We start from the raw sequence: 24067 nt of genomic DNA on the forward strand, positions 1-24067 counted from the left end.
CTCAGCAAACCAATCAATCCATTAGGTCCCTTGGATTCCACCTCTGATTTCGACATGTCTCAAAATTATCCATCTCTTTGTGTCTCTACTGCCATTACCCTAGTTCAAGCCACCATCATCTCTGGCCTCGACTAACATAATTGCCTCCAAACTGGCCTTCCAGCCATCCCTCTTGCTCTCTTCCAAACGATTCCCCACAAACAGCCTGAGTGAGCTTTTAAGTATGTAAATCAGATCTCTATTAGCTGCCCAATGACCTTAGGATACATTCTAAAATACAGTCTAAAATTTATAATGTGGCCAATAAGGGCCTGCATAGTCTGGCCTTTGCCTCACCTCAGCCCAAACTTGCTTCCTACACCCCAACCACACTGACTTCTTTGCAGTCCCTAGAACACACTAAGTTCTCTCATGCCCTCCAAACCTCACATATAATGTTCCCTTGGCCTTTAACATTCTTAAAGACTATTTCATATGCCTGGAGCTTAAAAGGCACTTCTTCAAAGAGCTTTTTTGATAATCCGGAATTAACCCATCATCGCATCCAGTAATTTTTCTTCATAGTAAGGGTCATAATTTATAATCATATAACGATTTATGGTTTAATGTTTCTTGCTCCTGTTAGATTCCATCCAGTGCTATGTTCACTCCTGTAACTCAATGCCTAACACGGATCTTGGTACATGGTAAACAAGTAGTAAGTGCTTGTTTAATCATGCATGGCAGGTGCAAAGGCTGGAAGGGGCCGCGTGAGAAACAAACTGCTTCCCGAACCAGGCAGGAGGCAGAAGAGGTTCGTCTTATTTGTGAGGGACAGCATGGACAGTCAGTACCGGAGTTCATCATCTCTTCCTGCAGGTGCCTGGAAAACTGCCAATCTCTCCGGGAGGGGGCGGGACTACCTCGGCTCCAGGAGGGGGCGGGTTAGTGTGTCCTTCCCAGAGGACCTGATTGGCCCGGGCGTGCTGAGGGAAAGGGGGCGGGGCTCGATCCCGCCGGGAACCAGCCACGTCGGACGCCCGGCTGCCCCGCGCAAAGGCCACGCCCTGTTCCCACAATGCACTGCAGGCCGCGTCATTCGGCGCGGCAGGTCCCAGCTCGACAGGTACGCACTGGCCCCTCCCAGTCTTCGTTTCTTCCCTCTCGGGGTCGCTCAAACCCCTGGCCGGCCGCTCCCCTCTATTTCCCCGCCTCCCCGCACGGCCCTGGCCCTTGCCTGCGTTACAGACCAATTCCAGGGCAGGAACGCAGCCCGTGCCGTGGGGGCGGAGCCGGGTGTTGTTGGAACCACGGAGCACGGGAGGAGTGGGATTGCGGGGACTTAGTCCCCTTCGACTTGCGGGGTCTTTGGTGCCGCGTGGGCGGCGGTTGCCCCCGGCTGACCTTCCGTGGGTACGGTATAGCCGGGGCCGGGGTCCGACGGGGAGGGCAGTCGCCCTGGGATGTCGGCGGCGGAGGGCATTCCCTCGCTCCCAGGTGTCGGAAACCCCGGGATCCACCCGGGCTGCTTAGATGCCCCCAAGAGTTTGACGTGGCTTTTTCCATTCCTTTTAGGCAGGGTGGGATTCGAATCGGGGGCTAAATTTGCGTTTTCGGGGGATTGAATGAGCACTAAGCCCAGAGATTTGCCCGCGCTGGCCCTCAGAAACCTCATCGGGCCTTGTTATTGGCATTTTGGGAACGATGTGCATAGAGACCTGAGCAGTTGGCTGGACAGATGGAAAAGGGCTGCAAAATAAAAGACTGAGCCGCAGCCGGCTTGACTCTCTCTGCCAGTGAGAGCAGTGTTGGGCTTTTCTGGTGCGCCGGAGTTCCCTGGGTCGTCCATCAGGGGTGGCTGGCTGCTGGAGAACCAGTCCTTTCTGTGCCTGTTGAGCCGAGGCAAAGCACAGGCGGAGGAGTCAGCCGCTGGACTGGAGATGCTGGGATCCCAGCTCACAGGTGGAACAGCCACTGTTAAAACTTCCTGAATGAAGTTACTGGCATTTGCTCATGTGCTGACATTATAAGGCAGTGGTTCTCAACCTTGGCTAGAAATCAGGATTTTAAAAAGATCCCCAGGTGATTCTAATGTGCAGCCAAGGTTGAGAACCATCGTTATAAGGAATTAGGCAGTATCTTGAACAGTACCTATGATTTCTGGTATATGAGGGCTGTAGTTCAGTAATTGAATCTGACATCTGTGACCATACCCTAAGTTAATGCGACATCTGGACATTTCCTGTGTTGAGAACCCAGGATCTCAGTTTAGTGCTCCTTTTGGTGTTTGATTTTAAAAAATCTAGATATATTTTATATTGGTGTATGAAAGACGCCCAGCTCTCTTATCAAAGCAGGGGTCGTGGTGCCTGTGACCTTCCTCTCCATGAAGTTGAATAAGAAGCTTGGATATGTTGAGAGGCAATGCCTCAGAGGGTGGTTAGAGTTGGGCCTGAGTTTAAATCGATCACTTGCTAGTTTGGGGACTGAATACATTAACCTTTCTGAGGTTGAATTTCCTCAAAGGTAAAATGGATCTGATAATACCTACCTCACAGGTTATTGGAAGACTTCCATGCGGTGATGTGTATAGAGTACCTGGTAACTCGAGGGTAGTCAGTTAATAATAATAATAATAATAGCCAACACTTAATATTGCACTTTAAGTCTGCAAGGCAGTGCTTCAGGTTCTTTACATGTTCCTGTAAGGTAGATACTATTAGTTTCTTTAAAATAATTCTATGAGATATATACTGTTAGTAACCACACTTTATAGGTGAGGAAATTGGGTATAGAAGGCACAGTTAGTACATGGTTGAGCCAGTTTTGGAATCCAGGCAATCTAGTTCCAGAGTTCATCCTGTTAATTACTGTACAGCCTCTTAAAGAAAACGTAAGCTGGTCTTTTATTATTATTTCAAAATGAGTAGCTAGATAGTTTCTGTATCACTGGGTTCTTGCCCCTGGTTGGTTTTAGGTGACTGGTGTAGCACAGTGATGTAGAGATAGAAGAAACTTAGGCTTAAGCACCAGTTCTGCCATATAGTAGCAGAGTGACATTGAGAAAGGGAGCCTTCATTTCCTCATCTTTCAAATGAAGGCTATCCCTACTCACTGTAAAGTATGAGGTGCTATACACAAATGTTGGGGATTGACACGTTTGTGCATGTATTGGGCCCTGTTCCTAGATGTGGTGATAATCTACTCTGAAGCTTGAGGTCTTAAACATACTGTTCAGTGCAAGCTCCTGTAATAGGAGTATCAAAGGCTGCTGGAGAGGTTGGGGGTGGGACAAGTTGCAAAATAAATTCTGCTTATCCTTGGTAACCTTAACATTTTTCTTCTCTAAACTGTTTCCCAAGTGTCTTCCTGTTAATGTATGACTGTATAAAGAACTTCCCTTTTCACTTAATCTTGCTCCCACCCTGTGCATCACAGTTAGTATAGCTTTCTTTCCAAATAAACCCTTCTCCCAATTCTCACAGATCTGTTAGCACTTTTAATGAAAATAATATGTACCATGGTAGTGTTTACCAAATTCTGGTACCATCAGATATGCAAGATAATTTGAGTAGTAGGCAGATGAACATTAAAAAAATAATAATTCTTCAAAATTTTCACACACTCATATTTGAAACCCCAAAAGTTCTTTATTTTAATTTATTAAGTTGGGAGAAAATCCTGGCGCATTGACACTGATTTCACAGATACTATTGGTAAGGGTAGGGAAAAAAATAAATCAATTGAAAGACATATTAGGTAGATAAATAGTACAGGTGGGATACAGATATGGTAAGAATTCTGAAAATGGTACTTGGATGACTGAAGTTTGGGAAATAATGAACTAAAATAAAATATGAGCAATTAGCCCTAACTGGTTTGGCTCAGTGGATAGAACTTTGGCTTGTAGACTAAAAGGTCCCAGGTTTGATTCTGGTCAAGGGCATGTACCTTGGTTGCGGGCACATCCCCAGTAGGTGTGCAGGAGGCAGCTGATCGATGATTCTCTGTCATCAATGCTTCTAACTCTTTATCCCTCTCCCTTCATCTCTATAAAATATCAATAAAATATATTTTTAAAACATATGATTAACCCAATATAAATGTTTTTATCGTAAAAGAGGCATTTATGAAAGCATCTTGCTAGAAAATAGATATAAAGTATACTTATACATTGGGTTTTATTTTTTACTTTTGAGAGGTTGCCTTCCTGGTACCTTGGGCCCACGGTCATTACCCCAGAAGGTTCTGAGGAAAAGAGGTCAGCATCTTGTTATCTTGGGTCTAAAAGGTTGCTAACCACTGTTAGAGTAGTTTGGCATTGTGGGACTTTTTTTCCCTCAGCCTTTACATAAATATTTACCTAGACCTGCCTTGGGCTTTTTCCCTCTACAATTGCTATTGGGGAGAGAATATAGAGTTCAGTACTCAGATTCTCTGTGACTTTTCTTCTGTCTAAGGCATATGCAGTATTTTTCCAGTGTAAAAGGTGAGGGAAAATGGATCAGGGGCCTAAAAATGTATCTATGGCCCTTGTAGAACTACCATTGCTCCTAAATTTTCCCATGCAAGTATTTTAACCTCTTGCTTTCCCCAGTTCCCACTGGGCCTTCCTTGGCTTTCCTAACCACCACCTTGCCTACACTCTACACTGTACTCTAGTCCTAGGTTGGCCTTGATGTGGACAGATGCCTCTTTCTGCTAGCACAGTCCAGATTATAGGAGAGTGTTTTTTTTCCCCCAAGGAACTGCATTAAGAATCCATGGTAAAAAGAAAAAGGGGGGGGGGGGCGGGCAGGGAATGTTAATATTTATTGAGTTGATAGAGGAGAGATTGCTTATTCTAAGATTATGGAAGTCTGTCTGCAAGTTAGTCAAGCCTGGCATTGCTCATTGGACAATCATCCCAGTTTCTTTTCCTAGTTAACTGGTTTGGATGGTAGGTCAAATGACTGAAGAAGAAACGTTTCCTTCTCAGAAAAATCTTATCTACTGATAATTCCCTGACAGCCTCTTAAGAATTTTGACAGGGAATATCACTGCTGTATTGTATTAGCCTAAAGGTGTGTATAAGGAATATCTGAAGCGCAAATTGTCTAGCTAGTTTTACAGTTAGTAAAGTGGTAATCAATGCATCTTGCATTGTGTTTACTCTTTTAACCCGAATTTCTTTAATTCTGGATTGATGCCTCTTTTTAAAAAAATATATTTTTATTGATTTCAGAGAGAAAGGGAAAGGGAGAAAGAGATACAGAAACATCAGTGATGAGAGAGAATCATCAATTGGCTGCCTCCTGCACACCCTACACTGGTGATCGAGCCTGCAACCTGGGCATACTGCCTGACTAGGAATTAAACTGTGACCTTCTGGTTCATATTGATGCTCAACCACTGAGCCACACCGGCCAGGTTGGATTGTTGCTTCTTGATGGTAGGAACTATATATTCCTAATGTCTGGCATAGTCCCTGGCATACAGTATGGACTGTTAAAAAATAAAACTTGAAGATGTAATTGGCTTTATTAAGTTAGTCATGAATACAGCTGCATACTGTCTAGCAACTAGTAGAGTGCTCTGAAGGGTTGTACAAAATGGAATGTTTTTAGAGGCAGAAGGAGGGTTGGGACTAAGAAGTTAAAAGTGACCCTAACTGGTTTGGCTCAGTGGATAGAGTGTTGGCCTGCGGACTCAAGGGTCCCAGGTTCGATTCCGATCAAAGGCATGTACCTTGGTTGCAGGCACATACCCGGTAGGGAGTGTGCAGGAGGCACCTGATCAATGTTTCTCTTTCATCGATGTTTCTAACTCTCTATCCCTCTCCCTTCCTCTCTGTAAAAAATCAATAAAATATATTAAAAAAAAAAAAGTTAAGAGTGGATTATGTTAGTCGAGGACAGGCAGGGGGGCTCTTACCTGGCAGAACAACCTCACTTATGTGGATCAGGAAATTCCAGACTCATTGGTTTAAAATTACACTCCTGGGAGATTCTGAAACTAAAATCAGGGTGGGTATTTAATCTAGCTTTTGGTATCATGGGCTTTTAGCACAAGTGAGCACTTCTGGGCCTGTGGCTTTTCTTTTTAACAGTACTCAAATGTTTGTTGAATGAATGGACCTTACAGGTTGTTATTCTTTTCTCAGTATATGTTTTAGGAAGTATGAATCTTATCTTTTTGTCTTTTAAGTCATGAAGAAAGGAATAACTTTAAAGATTACATGAAAGTTGTCACCCTGTAATAAAGATAATTTCTAATATTTCTGTTGGGAACCTAAAAAGGTCAGGCATGAAAGAATACAGTTTACTTTTTAAAAATATATATATTTTATTGATTTTTTTTTTTTTTTTTTTTTTACAGAGAGGAAGGGAGAGGGATAGAGAGTTAGAAACATCGATCAGCTACCTCCTGCACACTGCCTACTGGGGATGTGCCCACAACCAAGGTACATGCCCTTAACCGGAATTGAACCTGGGACCCTTCAGTCCACAGGCCGATGCTCTATCCACTGAGCCAAACCGGTTACTGGTTAGGGCAGAATGCAGTTTACTTTTATTTTATTTACTTTTCTTAAAAATTTTTAAATTGATATTTAGAGAGGTGAAGAGGGTGGGGCAGGGGGGTGGGGGGAGAGAAACAATCGGAGAGTTGTCTCCATCAGATGCCCCAACCACGCCTCGAACCTGCAACCTGGGTATGTACTCTGACCGAGAATCAAACTCACCACCTTTTGGTGTACAGGACGACGCTCCAAAGAACCAAGCCATATTGGCCATTGCCAGTCTGCTTTTAAATACTGAGTATATGGGTGTTTGGAAACTATCATTACAACCCTTTCCTCGTGTTATCAGAGTAATCCTTGTGTTGCAGTATATTTCTGTAAAGATAAAAGTTTTACATTTAAATAATAAATGTTTAAGAGTATGAAATGACATGTTCCTGCTTTCTTAAGCTAAATGTTGCAACTGTGGTTTAAGTAAATAAAACATGGTAATACTTTTTAAAAGGGATTATAATATAGCTTTTATCCCTTGAGAAATCGCAGTTTTCTCTTGCTACTGCTTTTAGAAAAGAAATTAGTTGAATAGGGACAAAAATGATTTTATCCACCTGGTCGGTGTGGCTCAGTGGTTGAGTACTTGCCTATGAACCAGGAGGTCACAGTTGATTCCTGGTCAGGGCACATGCCTGGGTTGCAGGCTCGACCTCCAGTAGGGAGCGTGCAGGAGGCAGTCGATCAATGATTCTCTCCATTGATGTTTCTATCTCTCTCTCTCCTTTCCCTTCTTCTCTGAAATCAATAAAAAAAATTAAAAAAAATTCTTTTATCCAAATCATTTATGTCATGTTGGAACTTTAAAGAATCCATTATGGTAAAGGCTAATTTAATTCCCTGCTGGGTTTTTTCCCTTTTAAGTAAATTATAGAGGAGAAAAATATAAAGGGTAATGACATATTAATACCTAGCTATTCCTGTCATTTCCTCATGAAAACAGGAAAAGGGGGGAGTAAGTATAATGCATTAGCATTATTATTTGGGTTAATGTTTATTGTCAATCAGTTACCATCATCAATGGGCAGTCAGATTTTGACTTCACACAGCAATAAAAATTAGGGATTCCTGATTTCCAAACTCATTACCAGTTGGTTTTCTATACCATTTTCGATATATTACTAACTCAATTTTCATTTTGGAATGAGATAAAATTGACCCACCTGAACTGGGTGGGTAAAGACTAAATTACTCTCTGAGATATAATGTCATGAAATTGTTGTCAGATTTTTTCAGTTTCCAGTTGCCCCGACTACTCGTGAAAGAGAAGCATTCAGTGGGGTAGTGCTCTGATGGCCTAACAGAAAATAGTTATCACTTAATTTCACACTGTCAACATGTTTAATTCAATGTTTTTCAAAGTATGATCTTTAGACAATAGCATAGTAATTACCTGGGGAACTTGTTAAAAATGGGAAGATTCTCAAGTCCCATTCCGCAATGGATCAGAATATTTTAGAGGTTGGCCCAGAAATCAACATTTCTAACCAAATTACCAGTGATTTTTTATATAAGCTAAAATTTAAGAACTGCATATTTTTTTTCAAATCAAAGTTTGACTATTTACTTGATTTCTTTCAAACCCAGGCCTATGTAGACCTTTTATTTATTTTTATAAGGCATGATCAGAATGTAATAAGAGAGGCTATTATGATTTACTTTCTGGTAAAAAGATTGAAGATAGTATTAAAACCATTAATTCCTTTAGCTTTGAGATTTACTGTAAATAATATTTTTTCTGGGTATAAAAGTAAGATGTGCCCATTGTGAAATATTATGAAAATTTAGGAAATTATAAAATGATAACCATCATACTGTTTCCTGGAGATAAGCATTATTCTAATTTTGATATGTTTCCTTCCTGTATCTGTTTCTCCATTATCTTTCCCTTCTTTCTTTTTTTTGTCTCTATAGAAAACATTTGGTGTTTTCATCATGCCTTTTTTTCTACCTAACAGAGAGCATTTTACCACATTATTAAACTATTTTTCACAAACATAACCTTTAGTATCTGCAATATATTCTGTCATATGAGTGTATCTTAACTTATTTAACTATCCCCCTGTTATTGGATGTTCATGTTGTTTCAGTTATTGCTGTGAAAGGATGCTTTTCTGTTTAAAATTTTGTCTGACTCCAATTACTTTCCTTAGGATAGGGTTATATAATATTTAAATTTTTTGTGGTCAAAGGGCATAAATATTATTTTTTTAAACATTTTATTGATTTTTTTAGAGAGAGGAAGGGAGAGGGACAGAGAGTCAGAAACATCAATGAGAGAGAAACATCAATCAGCTGCCTCCTGTGCACTTCCTACTGGGGATGTGCCCGCAACCAAGGTACATGCCCTTGACTGGAATCGAACCTGGGACCTTTCAGTCCGCAGGCCGAAGCTCTGTCCACTGAGCCAAACCAGTTAGGGCGGCATAAATATTAAACTCTGTTAAATATTGTCCAATACTTATGAAAATGCCAGAAAGAAACAGGTATTATTTTTTTAAACTAATTTGTTAAGGAAAGCATACTCATCGTTTTCATTAGTATATCTTTGATTATTAATGAATGGAACATTTTTACACTGTTTATCAGCTTTGGCTTTAATTTTTTATCTAACCCAAATTTTTCGTTTTGTTTTAGGTCTTCTCTGTCGCTTGAAATGTCTATGATTTTATCTGCATCAGTTATTCGTGTTAGAGATGGACTGCCGCTTTCTGCTTCTACTGACAATGAACAAGGCACAGGCGTGCAGGAGTGCAGAAAGTACTTTAAAATGCTCTCAAGGAAACTTGCTCAGCTTCCCGATAGAAGTACACTGAAAACTGGTCATTATAACATTAAGTAAGACTTTAATTTGCTTCATGAAAATCACTTGCTTAGTGGTTGTCATTTTAATGAAATTTAAGTGGTGAAAATAGAAATTAGTGTTTGTTTAGGAAAACCTGTTTGAGTTAATCATGTGATTCTTATACTAAATAGTAGGTCCCCTTTTTTATCTGGCTTTAGAAAAATTTATAGTTTTGCAGATCTCAGATATGCCATCTTCTAAGTTGATCACTAGGTATTTTTTGGTGTTCTTATATGCCCAGGAAAACTGTAATGGGAAATTTTAAAAAATCTTACTTTATACCTGCTTTCAAAAAACTTAAGTTTACATTCTAGTCAAAGGGGATAGTATTCATCACTATTTATTGTATCTAAAGAAAGTAAAACTGATAGGATAGGATAGAGAGTGACTTTGTGGTAGTCAGGGGTCTTTCTGGGAACAGAGACCTAAAAGATGAAAAAGAAAGCAGTCATATAAAGGATGCTATGGATGAAGAGTGAGGCAGAGATAACAGCCAGTGCAGGAGGCCATCAGTACAGATCAAGATGAACCAGAGATGCTGAAGCAATATGGGCAATTATAATAGAGTGGCAGAAAGTGAGGTCAGAAAGGTAGGAATTGGATAGATAATGTAGGGCCTTTAGGTTATGTGAAGGAGTCTGAATTGAATAATACAATAGGAAGCCGTTGAAGAGTATTAAGATGGAGAGTTATATAATCTGATTTTAGCTTTGAGTACCTTAGATCATCGGGGCTACTCTGTGAAGAATGGGCTCTAAGAGAGAAAGAGAGAAAGCAGATCATTTAGGAGACTCAGGCAGCAGTGATTTTTATAACTTAAACTAGAGTGATAATAATGAGAAGTGGTGGGATTGTGGCTGTATTTTGGGAGTAGCACCAACAAATCTTCCTTATGGATTAAAGTGGGATGTGAGAAAAATAATTAAGAGTCCTCTAGATTTTTGTCCCGAGGATCTGGCTAGATAAAGGGGATGAAGTGAGCAGGACTGGAAGATAAGTGTTTCAAGTGATAAAAATCAAGAGGCCTGTTTGGACATGGTAAGTCTGAGATGCCTGTTAGACATCCAAGAGGCACTGTCAGTCAGGTAGGTAGCTGATGTGTAAGTCTGAAGTTTAGTGAAGAAGGACAAGTATGGAGATTTAGATTTGGAGGTCAGCTTACGGTTTGTAATTAAAACCATGGGAACAGATAAGGCCATTAGGAGAACATACACATATAACAATTAGAGCACAGTTAACTCCTGAGCAGTTTGATACTGATTGTGCATACTGTCAGAAATCAGAAATCTGTATGGGATATAATAAAGAGAGAGAGGGCTTCATTATTGAGAAAAGACATGAACCATGTCCTAAAGAATTAGTAAGATTTGGCTAAGGCAGAGAGGAGGGAATCCAGTACAGGGAGGAGAGGCAGAATAAAGAATGTGACTTAGCATGGTGGTAGTATTAATCTGCTTGGCCCAGTGAAGTGAGTGGTGATTTAGGGATAGTTGTGGGAAATGTGAGATAATTAGTTTGACGCCAGACCCTGGATTCCCCTGAAAGTTTTGATTGACAGATTTCACTTTGATGTAATAGGAGGTTATAGGAAGCTGTTACTGCAAGTTTGAGGGAAGTGACTTGATAAAAAAACAAAAACAATGCTGACACAGTGGAATGTAGGGTGAAATGGAAAGTCTGAGAGAAGAGAGGCTAACTTCTAATTTGGGCCTGAACTAGTTAAATACAAATGTAAATGCAAAAGAAAATGCCAGCCATAAAGACACATCAAAAAAAGAAACGGCTAAGTCTTATAAAATGGAATCCCAGAGATGAGGAGAAGGAAGAAACAAAGATGACTGAAACCTTGGAATTGGACAAAATGAGGTCTTTGGAAAGGGTTGCTTATGGGCCAGGGGAGGGTGGGTGGTGAGGAAGGAGAGCAAGATAATGAAGCTCCATTTTGAGGTGGGATAGAAATTTTGGAATCATTCACATAGAAGTTGAAACTGAGAGTGGAAGCACCCTGAGTTTCTGAGAGGCCCAGGGCAGAACCTTAGAGAATGTCAATGATTGTTTGGATCACCTGAGTAATGGTAAGCTGCTATTTTTTACTAGCTCCTGCATTGAGCATCTGCCCGCTGGTGGTCAGTGCATGTCATAGTGACCTGTCGTCCCACCCTTCGGTCGATTTGCATATTAGGGTTTTATTATATAGGAATTGGGTTTTCTGAAGGTTTAATTATAAAATAGTAGTGGCAATGGTGAGTATATCTAAAATGATGTCTTAGGCTAATCCTGTTACTTGGAGGAAAAAATTTTAAACATTTTCATATTTTATTTAATAGTCAGAGGCTCTTTGGGTTCCTGGAGTTATTCTGCATTTTAGTTATTGTATAATGCTGTAGACAGATACCAACATTATAGAAGATTGGCATGTATATAGTATGTTCTGGCAGACATCCTGGACTTAAACACACACACACACTTTTTTTTTGCAAATGTTTTCTGTTCCTCTACCTTATTCTCTTAAAAATAGAGTAGAATATAGTAACTTTTTAAACACCCCTCTAATTCTGTTTAACTGTTGTGAATTCAGTTTACCAATTCAGTTTACCAAGAGTACAGGTAAGAAAATCTTGTAAAGAAATAAAATAAAGATAGTAGAATAGTACGCTGAAGTAACATTTTCTTTTTTTTTTTCTTTTAAATACATTTTATCGATTTTTTACAGAGAGGAAGGGAGAGGAATAGAAAGTTAGAAACATCAATGAGAGAAACATCAATCAGCTGCCTCCTGCACGCCCCTGACTGGGGATGTGCCCGCAACCAAGGTACATGCCCTTGGCTGGAATCGAACCTGGGACCCTTCAGTCCGCAGGCCGACACTCTATCCACTAAGCCAAACCGGTTAGGGCTGAAGTAACATTTTCATTTAGAGATACAAACACTTCCTTTGGAGGTATAAATAATTTCTTTTTTATTTATAGTCCATTCATTTGTTAGAGAGGGCCACAGATACTGCTTTGAGCTTTCTTGTAGCCAAAGCAAAAGGTGATAATGGGTCATTTACAAGATTCAGTGTCCATTGGATCAAAACATTGTTTTTCAAATTTCTGAGATCTGATGTACATAAAAAGGGACAGTCATAACAAGGAGCTTTTTATGATTTTTCTTATAACATTATTTTTTATTTCTCTTAGCATTGTGGTTTCCAACTTTGTTTAGAAATTGAGGTACTGTTTGTAGAATACCACAGCAAACAAACAAAGTAACTAACTAGATAATTATGTGCTAATTCAGATGGTACCTCACATTAGATTCTGGTTGAATAGACAGAGGAAGATCATATTTTTGAGGAAAAAAAATTAGGAGAGTAATATTTAAAATTGAGAAACTTCCTTTAATTTTCTGTCCCTGGAAAAATGATGACTTCATCAGAGTGTAGTGACTGAATACTTCAGTTCAGCCAGCGGAGCATATTCTGTGGAGCATGGCTTGTGCTGGCACTATGCTTGCACACATCCCAATAGCTGCTCAGTGAGGGACGGTTGTTTTGGGGGTATTGGCTGTGTTCAGAGTGCCATGAAATTAAGTCTTCATTTCTCTCCAACATTTTGCAACTCGGCTCATTGATTTGGGGCAGGATGTGTGTGCATAATCTAGTTCTGGGATTTCACATTATGTAGTGATATTACAATTCTCTCTGCGTAAAATTTTAAGGTATTCATCTGTTTCATAAGTTAAAGGTAAGTTAAAGGATACTTTCCTTAAATTGTCATAAATATTTAAAATGTAAACATTTGTCACTACGTAGGAAACAACAATGACTAAAGCAATAATTATGAACTACATGAAAACTAAGTTGAATCTTATGAGATCTTAAAACCTTGAGACACTGATATTATGAAAAGACAGATGTCTTTGGGAGGCCAATCACACTTGTGAATATTAGTGCAAGAAATAAAATTTCTTAGTTTTTTCACTGTGAATTCATTTGAAGTCTGATCATGGCTGTGAGCTTCATAGATTCTCTCCTTTCCTGAGGATTCACTTTCTCCATATCTGTCCCCAGACTGCTGCCTGCAGCTGGGAAGGCTATTGTATATTTTAGGCTTACCTGCCTTTTGGTTTTAGTTCCTAGCAGTGCTTTTCTTTCACTCTTTGGTGTTATGTTCTGATTACAGGAGTAACAATTTCAACATTATCACAATACCTCCAATTATCAGGCCCTCTACTTAGGTTGTTATTAAATATCACAACAGCTCTTTGAATGGCTAATAAATAGAGCTCTTTCCCATTGCTGAGGGCAGAAACACAACTTATTCTGGCTTAAGCAAAAACAAGGGTATTGTGAAGGGCTTCTGGGTTGGCTGGAGCCAGGGCCTCAGAGGTTATCAGGAATCTTTCTCTCATTTTTCCAGTCTCTTTCCTTTTGCATATGGGTATTCTCCATGTAGTAAAGAATACTGTACAGGCAGCTCCAGGCTTACTTCATTCCAGCTGAGCAACCCCTCTCCTTCTGTTTCAAGAAAAGGACTTTATTGGTCTTGCTGTGTTGTGGTCCATTTCTGGAGTAACATTGGGGTTAGAGGGTTAAGGTACTCTTAGTTGGATCCTGGATCACATGCCCACCCCTTTGATGGACAGCTTTGCCAAAGTCATAGGGAATAGGTAGTAGGATTGAGATAATTTCCCAAAGGGAAGAAGAGAAGGATGCTGGGCAGATAGCTATTATAGTATTCTACACCTGTTTTATATGTAGATGAGGAAACTGAAACTGAGCAGTAGGAATATAAAGAAACTTGCTCAAACTCACAAAACTAATAAATAGTATATCTGAACCACAGTCTTTTGTCTTCAGCATTCACATTGTTCTGTGGTAGAAGAGTTGTCTTCCTTTACCTTTCAGCTCTCTTGACAGGGAGCATTCCTAATTCTCCTAATTATTTTCACTTTTTATGGAGATAAAAATTAACCAGGAAAAAGAATTCAGTGAAAACTAGCCCTCTTTTTTCTTTTTTCTTTTTTTTTTTGGTTGAGAAATAATGAGGAACAGAGTATGTATAAAGTCTAAGATTGATGAGACAGCATGGTCTCATTGGAGACTAGATGTTTGGTGGGAGAGGGGCATGGCAGGAGGAAGAAAATAACTTGTGGTTCCTGCTTTCCTGTTTCGTTTCATTACTAGCATTTTTTAAACCCTTACCCGAGGATATGTTTATTGATTTTTGAGAGAGAGAGAGAGAGAGAGAGAGAGAGAGAGAGAGAGAGAGAGAGAGAGAAAAACATTGATATGAGAGAGAAACATCAATTAGTTGCCTCTTGTACATACCCCAACCTGAGACCACACCTGCAACCTAGGTATATGCCCTGACCGGAATTGAACCCACAACCTTTTGGTGTAAGAGGCGATGCTCCAAACAACAAAGCCACACTGTTTATTATGGAGAAATCTTCCGTTTTCAGCACCATGTATGTCAAATAGGCTCTTACGAACTGGTCCAGGAACTTACAATGTAGTTTCTGTGGGAAAATGATTTCTAGGTGCTATAAACTTCTGGAATACTAACCAATAAGTAAATTAGGGATTACCTGTGATAGATTATCTAAAAAAGTGAGGATCTACATTTTCTGGGGTGTGAAGGTGTTAGGGTTAGAGGGAAAGAGTGAATCGGGAATAGATGAACTCTGCAGAAAAGGAAATGAAGGATGTCAAAGGCAAATTTTCCTTGCTCTGTGTTTTATCCAAGGCTCTGATAGTATAAGCACCTTTGGCCACTTAAAATCATCTTTTTCTCCTTTAGCTTACTATTATAAGTTGCTATCAACTGGCATTTTGCATATTAATGCTTTTTTTTTATTTAATGAGGTTAAAATTGGTGCCTAAAGTGGGTCTCTAGTCATGGGATAACTTCTTCATTATTTAGCTCTTCATCATTGGAGGGTAATTGAAAGTTGACCTAATAAGGGAAGAATAAGTGAGAAAATAAGTTCCTGGTAGAATGCCACTCATGGTGAACACAGTCTCTTTCTGGTTCTTATCTCCTTACTGTCCCATTGAGGGCATAGTCTTGTTTTCACCTTGTTTCCTATAAGATGTATTTGGTTTAGGTTTCTAAAATCCATAAGGCATACTCACTTTTATAATGTCAAACATTTTTATATTTAATGGTTGAAGTGCTTTATTTTAGAGACTGGTATTCAGTGTGGAAGGTTCTATTTCAAAAATAACATTTTTCTTATATTTAGCAATTTTAACAGTAGATTAGAGATCGATGGCATGCATGTCCTACTGGAGAATTTTTTTTCACCCAGGAAAGCTTTTTTCCCTTTGCTTTCTACCCCAAGTGATAAATAACTGAAGTGTTAATACCATGCTGAGTGTTCCTCTGTAGGTATATTCCCCTTTTTTGTCTACTATTTTTAAACCACAACTAAAAATAGTATTTAGTTTCTTTAATTTTTTTTCTTGCTAGAATGTATAATGTTAATATCTTCATTGCCACTTGTAGCAGCAGTTTATGTTGTAATAGAATCAGTCTTGTAAAGCAACGAATTACCTTAATTTACTTTGAAATTTTTAAACTAATGTTTTTTATACTCTAGTTTTATTAGCTCTCTGGGAGTGAGCTACATGATGTTGTGCACTGAAAATTACCCAAATGTTCTGGCCTTCTCTTTCCTGGATGAGCTTCAGAAGGAATTCATTACTACTTATAACATGTCGAAGACCAACACTGCTGTCAGGCCATACTGTTTCATTGAATTTGGTAAGGGCTTGATTTTTTTTCCTTTTCATTATCCTGTCTCCAGCCAGTCATAAGGGATTTTTTATCTTCACTGGGGGGAGAAATGGGGGAGAGGGAAAACTCAAAATATTCTGCTTTTGATAGAATAATTTAACAAATGGACTATAAATTATGACAGTGTCTTCATATTAGAAAAAATTGAGTTTGAGCTGTGGAGGTAATTTTGATTATTGGCATAAAGAATTAATCCCAGAGGATAGTTTCTGAATGAGAAATTTATAAGCCAGAGATTCAGAATTTTGTGTTTGTGTGATAATCTTTTATAATGTGCTTAATATAGAACAGAGGCTTGCAAACATTTGCTGCAAAGGACCGTATAGTAATTATTTTAGGCTTTAAGCACCATAAGATCTCTGTCACAACTACTCAGCCCTGCCATTATAGCTGGAAAGCAGCCATAGGCAATGTAGAAATGGATGAATGCAGTTATATTCTAATAAAACTTTATTTACAAAAATGGTCAGCAGACTAGATTTGGCCTGTGGGCATTAATTTTTTTGACTCCAGATGTACAAGGGAAAAAAATAGTGAAACCAAGTTACAAATTGTGAAAATAAAATTGGAATATTATTTAGGACAGTGGTCGCCAACCTTTCGGACCTCGCGGACCACTGGTTTGCAACCGCTGATTTAGGAGATATCTTGGAAGATATTTAGGAATTGTCTTTTATTAATTTTTTTTAAAATATGCATTCTAATGGTGTAAGCAATAAATAAGAAAACAGGTTTATAAGAACATGCAATTTACAGTGTATGTTCTTATGGAATTACAACTGATAAATACAGACTTACTATTTTATGAGATATGAATCCCTATAAAAATTAAGATTTTGGTTTAAAAATTAAAGCTATTATTTTTTTGTTTTGTTGTAGAAGTTCAAAGTAATTCATTGAAGTGGATATATTAGTAGAAATATTCTCAGTCAGATAGTGTTAAATCATTAGTTTACTTACAATTATTAATTCCTACGCGGTATCATTTCTAGAGTGAGCAACTGATAACTCCATGATATATTAACCATGAAACATAAATATTAGAACACTTCATGACAATTCAACAGTTTTGGATAACAAATTAAACAGTTTATCTGCAAAATTTACTACCCATAAACCTCACACTCTCAAATTATTTAATTAACAAATGACTGCAAGGACATTTATTTTTTATTTTACATAGATAACTTCATTCAGAGGACCAAGCAGCGATATAATAATCCCAGGTCTCTTTCAACAAAGATAAATCTATCTGACATGCAGACGGAAATCAAGCTGAGACCCCCTTATCAAATTTCCTTGTGCGAACTGGGGTCAGCCAATGGAGTCACATCTGCATTTTCTATTGACTATAAAGGTGCTGGTAAGATTTCTTCTGGTGAGTGCTGGATCTCAATTATTTTATTTTAAAAACTGAGCAACTCTCAAAAATGAACTATTTTTATTTTAGTATTTTAAAGCAAGTAATTGAGAGAATGTAGAAGTTCAAAGTAATCCTTTCTCAGTGGCTTATGTAGTAATCTAGATATGTGACTAATCAGGAAAATAATTTTAAATAGCAGTTTCAAAGGAACTGTGTAGTAGGGAAACATTTAAGAAGGTTTCTTTATAAGCAAATGTTTCTGGAAGTGAATAGTTTATTTATAATAGTAGTGTATGTTTAGAGGCATGTAAAGTACTCTGCTTTATATCAAAATGGCTAGATATATTCAAGGCCAGGGTTTTTGACAGTCACAGAAAATGTGATCATCTACTCACACCTCCCCTCCCAAACAAGGACTTATAGTTGTGACAGTTTGAAAACTTCTGCTTAAAAATGGAAGCCTCATTATTTTATAAGGTAGCATATGCCATAGTTGAATTGCTTATTTAAAAAAAATTCTTCCTTATATTTGAGCTAAAGTCTGTTTGCTATAATGTTTATCTATTTGTCAAAGCTCTGTGACCTCTCCTCAATTCCCTTAGCCTTTTTGTCTATGACATTTTGAAACCCTCCCTATCCTGGAAGCTTTTATTTGTTAGTATTCTTCAAATGTGCCGTTCAGGACTGAACACAATAATTCATATTTGGTTGAATACAAATTATGGGAGAAAAGGGAAACAGATTTCATTAAAATAATCTAGCCAGTCGAGAAACAAATAAGCACACAAATAACAATAACAAGCCCAGGGGGAGAGGAGGTGGATGAAGACCCAGAGTTGTTACAGTGTGTTATCTAAAATGTCCAACAAAAAGTTACAGGACATGCAGAGGGAAAATATAATACGTACACTGTGTGTGTGTGTGGGGGGGGGGGGGGATATGAGGGGAAGCAGGCAATAGAAGCTGCCTATGGCAGTGACCAGATGTCAGATTTAACAAAGATGTCCAAGTAGTCATTATAATTATTTTCAAAGAACTAAATGAAGTCGTAATTTAAAAAGTAAGGAAGTGCCCTCGCCGGTGTGGCTCAGTTGGTTGGAGCGTCCCATACACCGAAAGGTTGCAGGTTGGATTCCTAGTTGCAGGTTGGATTCCTGCACATGCGTAGGTTGCCGGTTCGATCCTCAGTTGACATGTGTATGAGGAGCAACTGATAGATGATTTTCTCTCACATCAGTGTTTCTCTCACTTTCCCTTCTCTGAAATCAATAAAATCATATCCTAAAAGAACAAACAGGAAGATATGACAATGAGGTTGCATCCAGTAGATAATATAAACAGATAGAAATTATAAAGGAAAAAGAACCAAATGGAAATTCTGGAATTGAAAAATACAACTAAAATGAAAAACTGACTAGTAGGGTTCAATAGAAGATTTGAAATGGCAAAGAAAGGTTAGTATACTTGAAGATAGATCAATAGAGGTTATGTAATCCAAAGAACAGGAGAAAAAAGAATGAAAAACAGAACCTCAGAAAAATATGGGACACTATTAAGCACACCAACATATGCATGATGGGAGAACCAGAAGAAGAGAAGAGAAAGAAGCAGAGCATTTGAAGAAATAATGGCTGAAAAGTTCCCTAATTTACTAAAAAAAAAAGTACTTTTCTAGGAAGCTCATTTAACTCCAAATAGGATATATGCAAGACACCTATAAACAGTTGAAAATGTTGAAAGACAAAAATAAGGAGAAAACCTTGAAAGCAGCAAGAGAAAAACAACTCACCACTTACAAGAGAACCTCAAAAGATTAACAAGTGACTTCTCTCAACAGAAATAGTGGAGATCTAAAGATAGTGGGAGAACATGTTCAAAATACTCAAAGAAGGGGGGAAAACCTGTCAACCAAGAATCCTTATGTTTCAAAACTGAAGGTGAAATAAAGACATTTGCAGATAAATAGAAGATGAGAGAATTTGTTGCTGGCAGACTCAACTACAAGGAATACTAAAGGGAAGTTCTTCAGGTTGAAAGCAAGTGACCTAGACAGTAATTTGAATTTACACACACACACACACACACACACACACACACACGCACACAATATCAAAGAGCAATGGTAAAGGTAATTATAAAAGATAGTAAACGTACATTTTTCTTTTTAAAAGCAATTGTATAAGATAATGTATGTAATGTATTGTTGGGTCTCTGATATGTAGAAATGAAATACATATTTTTAATAATAGCACAAAGGTGGTGGATGGAAGTAAAGCTGCATTGGGCAAAGGAAGTACTCCAGGTGGTCATTTGAATTCACAGGAACAGACACGGGAAAGAAAAGCAAATTAAACCTAAGGCAAGAAGAAAGGAAATAATAAAGATTAGAGCAGAAATATGTGAAAATGAAATGGAAAATAGAAAAAAATTGGAGAAAAATCAAACCAAAAGCTGATTCTTTGACTATAGGGTCTGGTTTAAGGAAGGACATGTAGATCAACAGTAAAGAATAGAGAGTACAGAAACAAACCTTTGCATTATGGTAAATTCATTTTTAAAAAAATATATTTTATTGATTTTTTACAGAGAGGAAAGGAGAGGGACAGAGAGTTAGAAATATCAATGAGTGAGAAACATTGAACAGCTGCCTCCTGCACACACCCTATTGGGGATGTGCCCGCAACCAAGGTACATGCCCTTGACCGGAATCGAACCTGGGACCCTTCAGTCCACAGGCCGACGCTCTATCCACTGAGCCAAACCAGTTAGGGGGGTAAATTCATTTTTTAACAAGGGCACCATGACAATAGTGAAAGACTAGTCTTTCAAGAAATTATGCTGGGACAATGGATACTTCTATATAAAAGAATGAAGTTGGTTTCCCACTTCACAAAGTATCTAAAAACTAACTCAAAATGGATCAAAGACCTAAGTTTAACAGCTGAAACTATAAAATTCTTAGAAGAAAATAAAGGTGTAAATATTAGCGGAAATACAAAGGTGTGACTTTGTATTAGGCAATGATTTTTTAGATTTGACACCAAAAGCACAGTGAAAAAAGTAAAAATAGGTAAAGTGGAATTCATCAAAATTAAAAATCCTTGTTTTTCAAAAGATACTACCAAGAAATTGAAAATTGTGACAATCCACAGACATAGAAAATATTGGCAAATCATGTATCTTCTAAGGAACTTGGATCCAGAATATATTACCACTCAACAATAAAAAGACAATCCAATTTTAAAAAATGGGGAAAAGATTTGAAAAGACATTTGTACAAAGAAAACGTGCAACTGGCTAATTAGCACATAAAAAGGTACTCAACATTATTAGTCATTAGTGAAATGCAAAACAATAAGGAGATACTACTTTACAATCATTAGGATAGCTATAATAAAAATAAAACAGACAATAACAAGTGTTAGCAAGGATGTGGAGAAAGGAGAACCCTTATATATTGCTGTGGTGGTGTAAAATAATGCACCTGCTTTGGAAAATAGTATGGAAGTTCCTCAAAAAGGTAAACATAGTTATATAGGATCCAGCAATTCCCCTAAGTACATAATCCAGAGAATTAAAAATGTATGTGTAAATGAAAATGTGTACATGCGTGTTCATAGCATTATTCATAGCAACTGAAAGTGGAAACAGTCCAAATGTCCATTGACTGATGAACAAACAGTAGTATATCTATGCATACCTATGCAATAGAATATTATTAAGCAATAAAAAAGGAACAAAGTATTGATACATGGTACAATACTATGCTGCTGTAAAAAAAAAAAAAAAAAAAAGAAAAAAAAGAAAAGGAATTTTTACCATTTGCAACAACGTGGATGGAACTGGAGAGCACTATGCTAAGTGAAATAAGCCAGTCAGTGAAAGATAAATACCACATAATCTCACTCATTTATGGAATATAAAGAACATTATAAACTGTTGAACAAAAATAGATAGAGGCAAAGAAGCATCGACCAGACTGTCAAACTACAGGGAGAAGGTAAGAGAGGGTTGGGGGGCGGGTAAGAGATCAACTGAAGGGCTTGTATGCATGCATTTAAGCACAATCAATAGGCGCAAGACACTGGGAGGCCAGGGAGGACAAGTACCGGAGGGTAGAGAGGCCGGGGGGAGGTCAATGGGGAAAAAAAGGGAGACATATGTACTACTATTTGTAATACCTTAAACAATAAATAAAACACACACACAAGAACATTGTGCTATGTAAAAGAAGCCAGATATAAAAGGACACATTTAAAATTTCATTTATACAAAGTGTCCAGAATAGGCATATCCAGAGATGTAGAAAATAGATTGGTGATTGATAGGAAGCTGGAGTGGTGGAGGGGAAATAGGCAGTGACTATACTAATGGTTATGAGATTTCCTTGGGGGGTGATGAAAATGTGAAATTAGATCATGGTGATGGTTCAAAACTGTGAATATACTGAAAATTTCTGAATTATACACTTTAAAGGGTGACTTATATGTGGATTAATTTTCAATCTTTAAAATCACTAATAAACAAGGGATTATTACTAGTACTTAGAAGATTTCCACTTAGAGCAGTGATGGAGTAGTTAATTCAGACCAACAATCCCACTAAATACATGTAGAAATGCTGAGTGGAATGTATATATTCTATAGAATGTATAGGTCTATTGTAGAAGTTAATCTAAAATAGAATCTTCCTAAAGTCTTTGGATATACAAGATAACTGATAACTAAGAATTACTGATAACTAAGAAACTGAGGAAGATAGAGGCCCTGGGAGATGAGCCCAGTGTTTGGATCAACTTTTTCCTTTGGGGCTTATATCAATTCTGGAGCGAACAGCTGACAGCCTCAAGACTAGGAGACTGGGATTAGGGCAGGTGGTGAATCTCATGAGCAACCTCTCCCCCCTGCTCCCAACTTTGGTTTAGCTTGGATGTCTATACGTTAGGAATGTGGGTAGATAGGACTATGCAGCTGACAGGCTTTTGTCGGGACTGCCCTTAGTTTTGAATCATATTGGTCTCTAAAATTGGATTGAGCTGATTCCACAGTGCTGTTCTCCAAAGATCCTGGCAGAAGCAAATAGTTCTGGAAAAAGTAGCCTCATAAGCTTCAAATTATAGTTACAACAAGATTTTGAAAATAGAATCTTTGGCAAACACAATCATAAATAACCAGGCATGTGAAGAGATTAAATTGCATGAACGCAAACCATCAGAATTAATCTTTCTTGCCCCCTATTTCCTCTCTTTTCTCCCTTCTCATTAAAACCATGGAAGCCAGAGGACAACTTAGTCATATCCTCTAAAGGATAAAAGAAATAACTGCAAATGCAGAATTCTGTGCTTAACAAAAATATCCTGAAAGAATGAATTGGCAAGATTAGATATCCTTGTGTTGTTCCTGATTCTGATCTTAGCAGGGAAAGCATTCAGTATTCCAGTTAACTATGATGTAAACTTGGGGTTTATGTAGATGCTTTTTTGAGAAAATGTCCTTATATTCCCAGATTGATGAGCAGTTTTTATCAGGAATGTAAGATATATTCTGCCAAATGCTTTGTCTACACTTATTGAGATGATTATGTGATTTTTCTTTTTAAAAGCTGTATGTGGTGAATTACTTTGCTTTCAAATATTAAACCAACCTAGCACTTCTGTGATAAAACCCACTTGGTCATGATAGATTATCCTTTTTATATATTGTGAGACCCAATTTACTAAAATTTTGTTAAGATATTTTGTATCTGTGTTTATGAGGGAATTGATTTGTAGTTTTCCTTTTTTCTAATGTTTTTTACTAGTTTTGCTCTCAGGATAAAGCTGGCCTCATAGAATAAATTGAGAGGTATTACCTCTTTTTCAATGTTTGGGAATGTTTCTATAGAATTTTCTTTCTCCCTTTTTTTTTTACTCGATATGCTTTTATTGATTTTTTGAGAGAAAGGAATGGGGGAGAGAGAGAAAGAAACATTGATGAGAGAGAGAAACATCAATTGGTTGCCTCCCACACACGCCTGTCTGGGAATCGAACCCACAACCTAGGGATGTGCCCTGACAGGGAATTGAACCCACAACCCCTTGGTGTACAGGACAATGCTCCAACCAACTGAGCCACCTGGCCAGGGCCTATTTCTTCTTCTTTAAATGTTTAGTACAGTGAAGGCTTTCAAGCCTCTAGTTTTCTTTGTGGGAAGGTTTTTGTTGTTGTTTTACTACAAATCAGTTTCTTTGATGGAAGTAGGGTTATTCAAGTTACCTGTTTCTTCATGAGTGAGTTTTAGTAGTTGGTTTCTTTTAAGGAATCTAAGGAATTTTTCCATTTCATTAGCATAAAGTTAATATTCTCATATCCCTTTAATATTTGTATAATTATTGTGATGTTGCCATTCTCATTTTTTATACTGATAATTTTTGTCTTTTGCATTTTCTTCTGATCAGTCTTATTGGAATTTATAATTTTTATTGATTTTCTTAAAGAACCAGCTTTTCCTTTCATTGACCTTTTTATTGTTTTTTTTTTTTATTTCCTATTTCATTGATTTATGTT

The 24067-nt window shown here is 37.9% G+C and overlaps 1 protein-coding gene across 3 annotated transcripts in view; it reads left to right on the forward strand.

Moving 5' to 3' along the window:
- Positions 1-991: 991 nt before the first annotated feature.
- The window catches only part of SEC22A (SEC22 homolog A, vesicle trafficking protein), a 51452-nt gene continuing 28376 nt past the window's right edge, over positions 992-24067 (forward strand). The window contains exons 1-4 of one of the 3 annotated variants that reach the window (XM_036349516.1): positions 992-1105; positions 9167-9367; positions 15963-16126; positions 17343-17537. In XM_036349516.1, the coding sequence (XP_036205409.1) occupies positions 9186-9367; positions 15963-16126; positions 17343-17537 (541 nt within the window). In that variant the 5' untranslated portion in view covers positions 992-1105; positions 9167-9185. Of the gene's footprint in view, positions 1106-1174; positions 1393-6365; positions 6422-9166; positions 9368-15962; positions 16127-17342; positions 17538-24067 lie in introns of those variants that run through there. The other 2 variants (XM_036349517.1, XM_036349514.1) reach the window with 2 other exon arrangements.

This window comes from Myotis myotis, unplaced genomic scaffold (genome assembly GCF_014108235.1).
Source record: "Myotis myotis isolate mMyoMyo1 unplaced genomic scaffold, mMyoMyo1.p scaffold_m19_p_2, whole genome shotgun sequence".
Classification (NCBI taxonomy): domain Eukaryota; kingdom Metazoa; phylum Chordata; class Mammalia; order Chiroptera; family Vespertilionidae; genus Myotis; species Myotis myotis.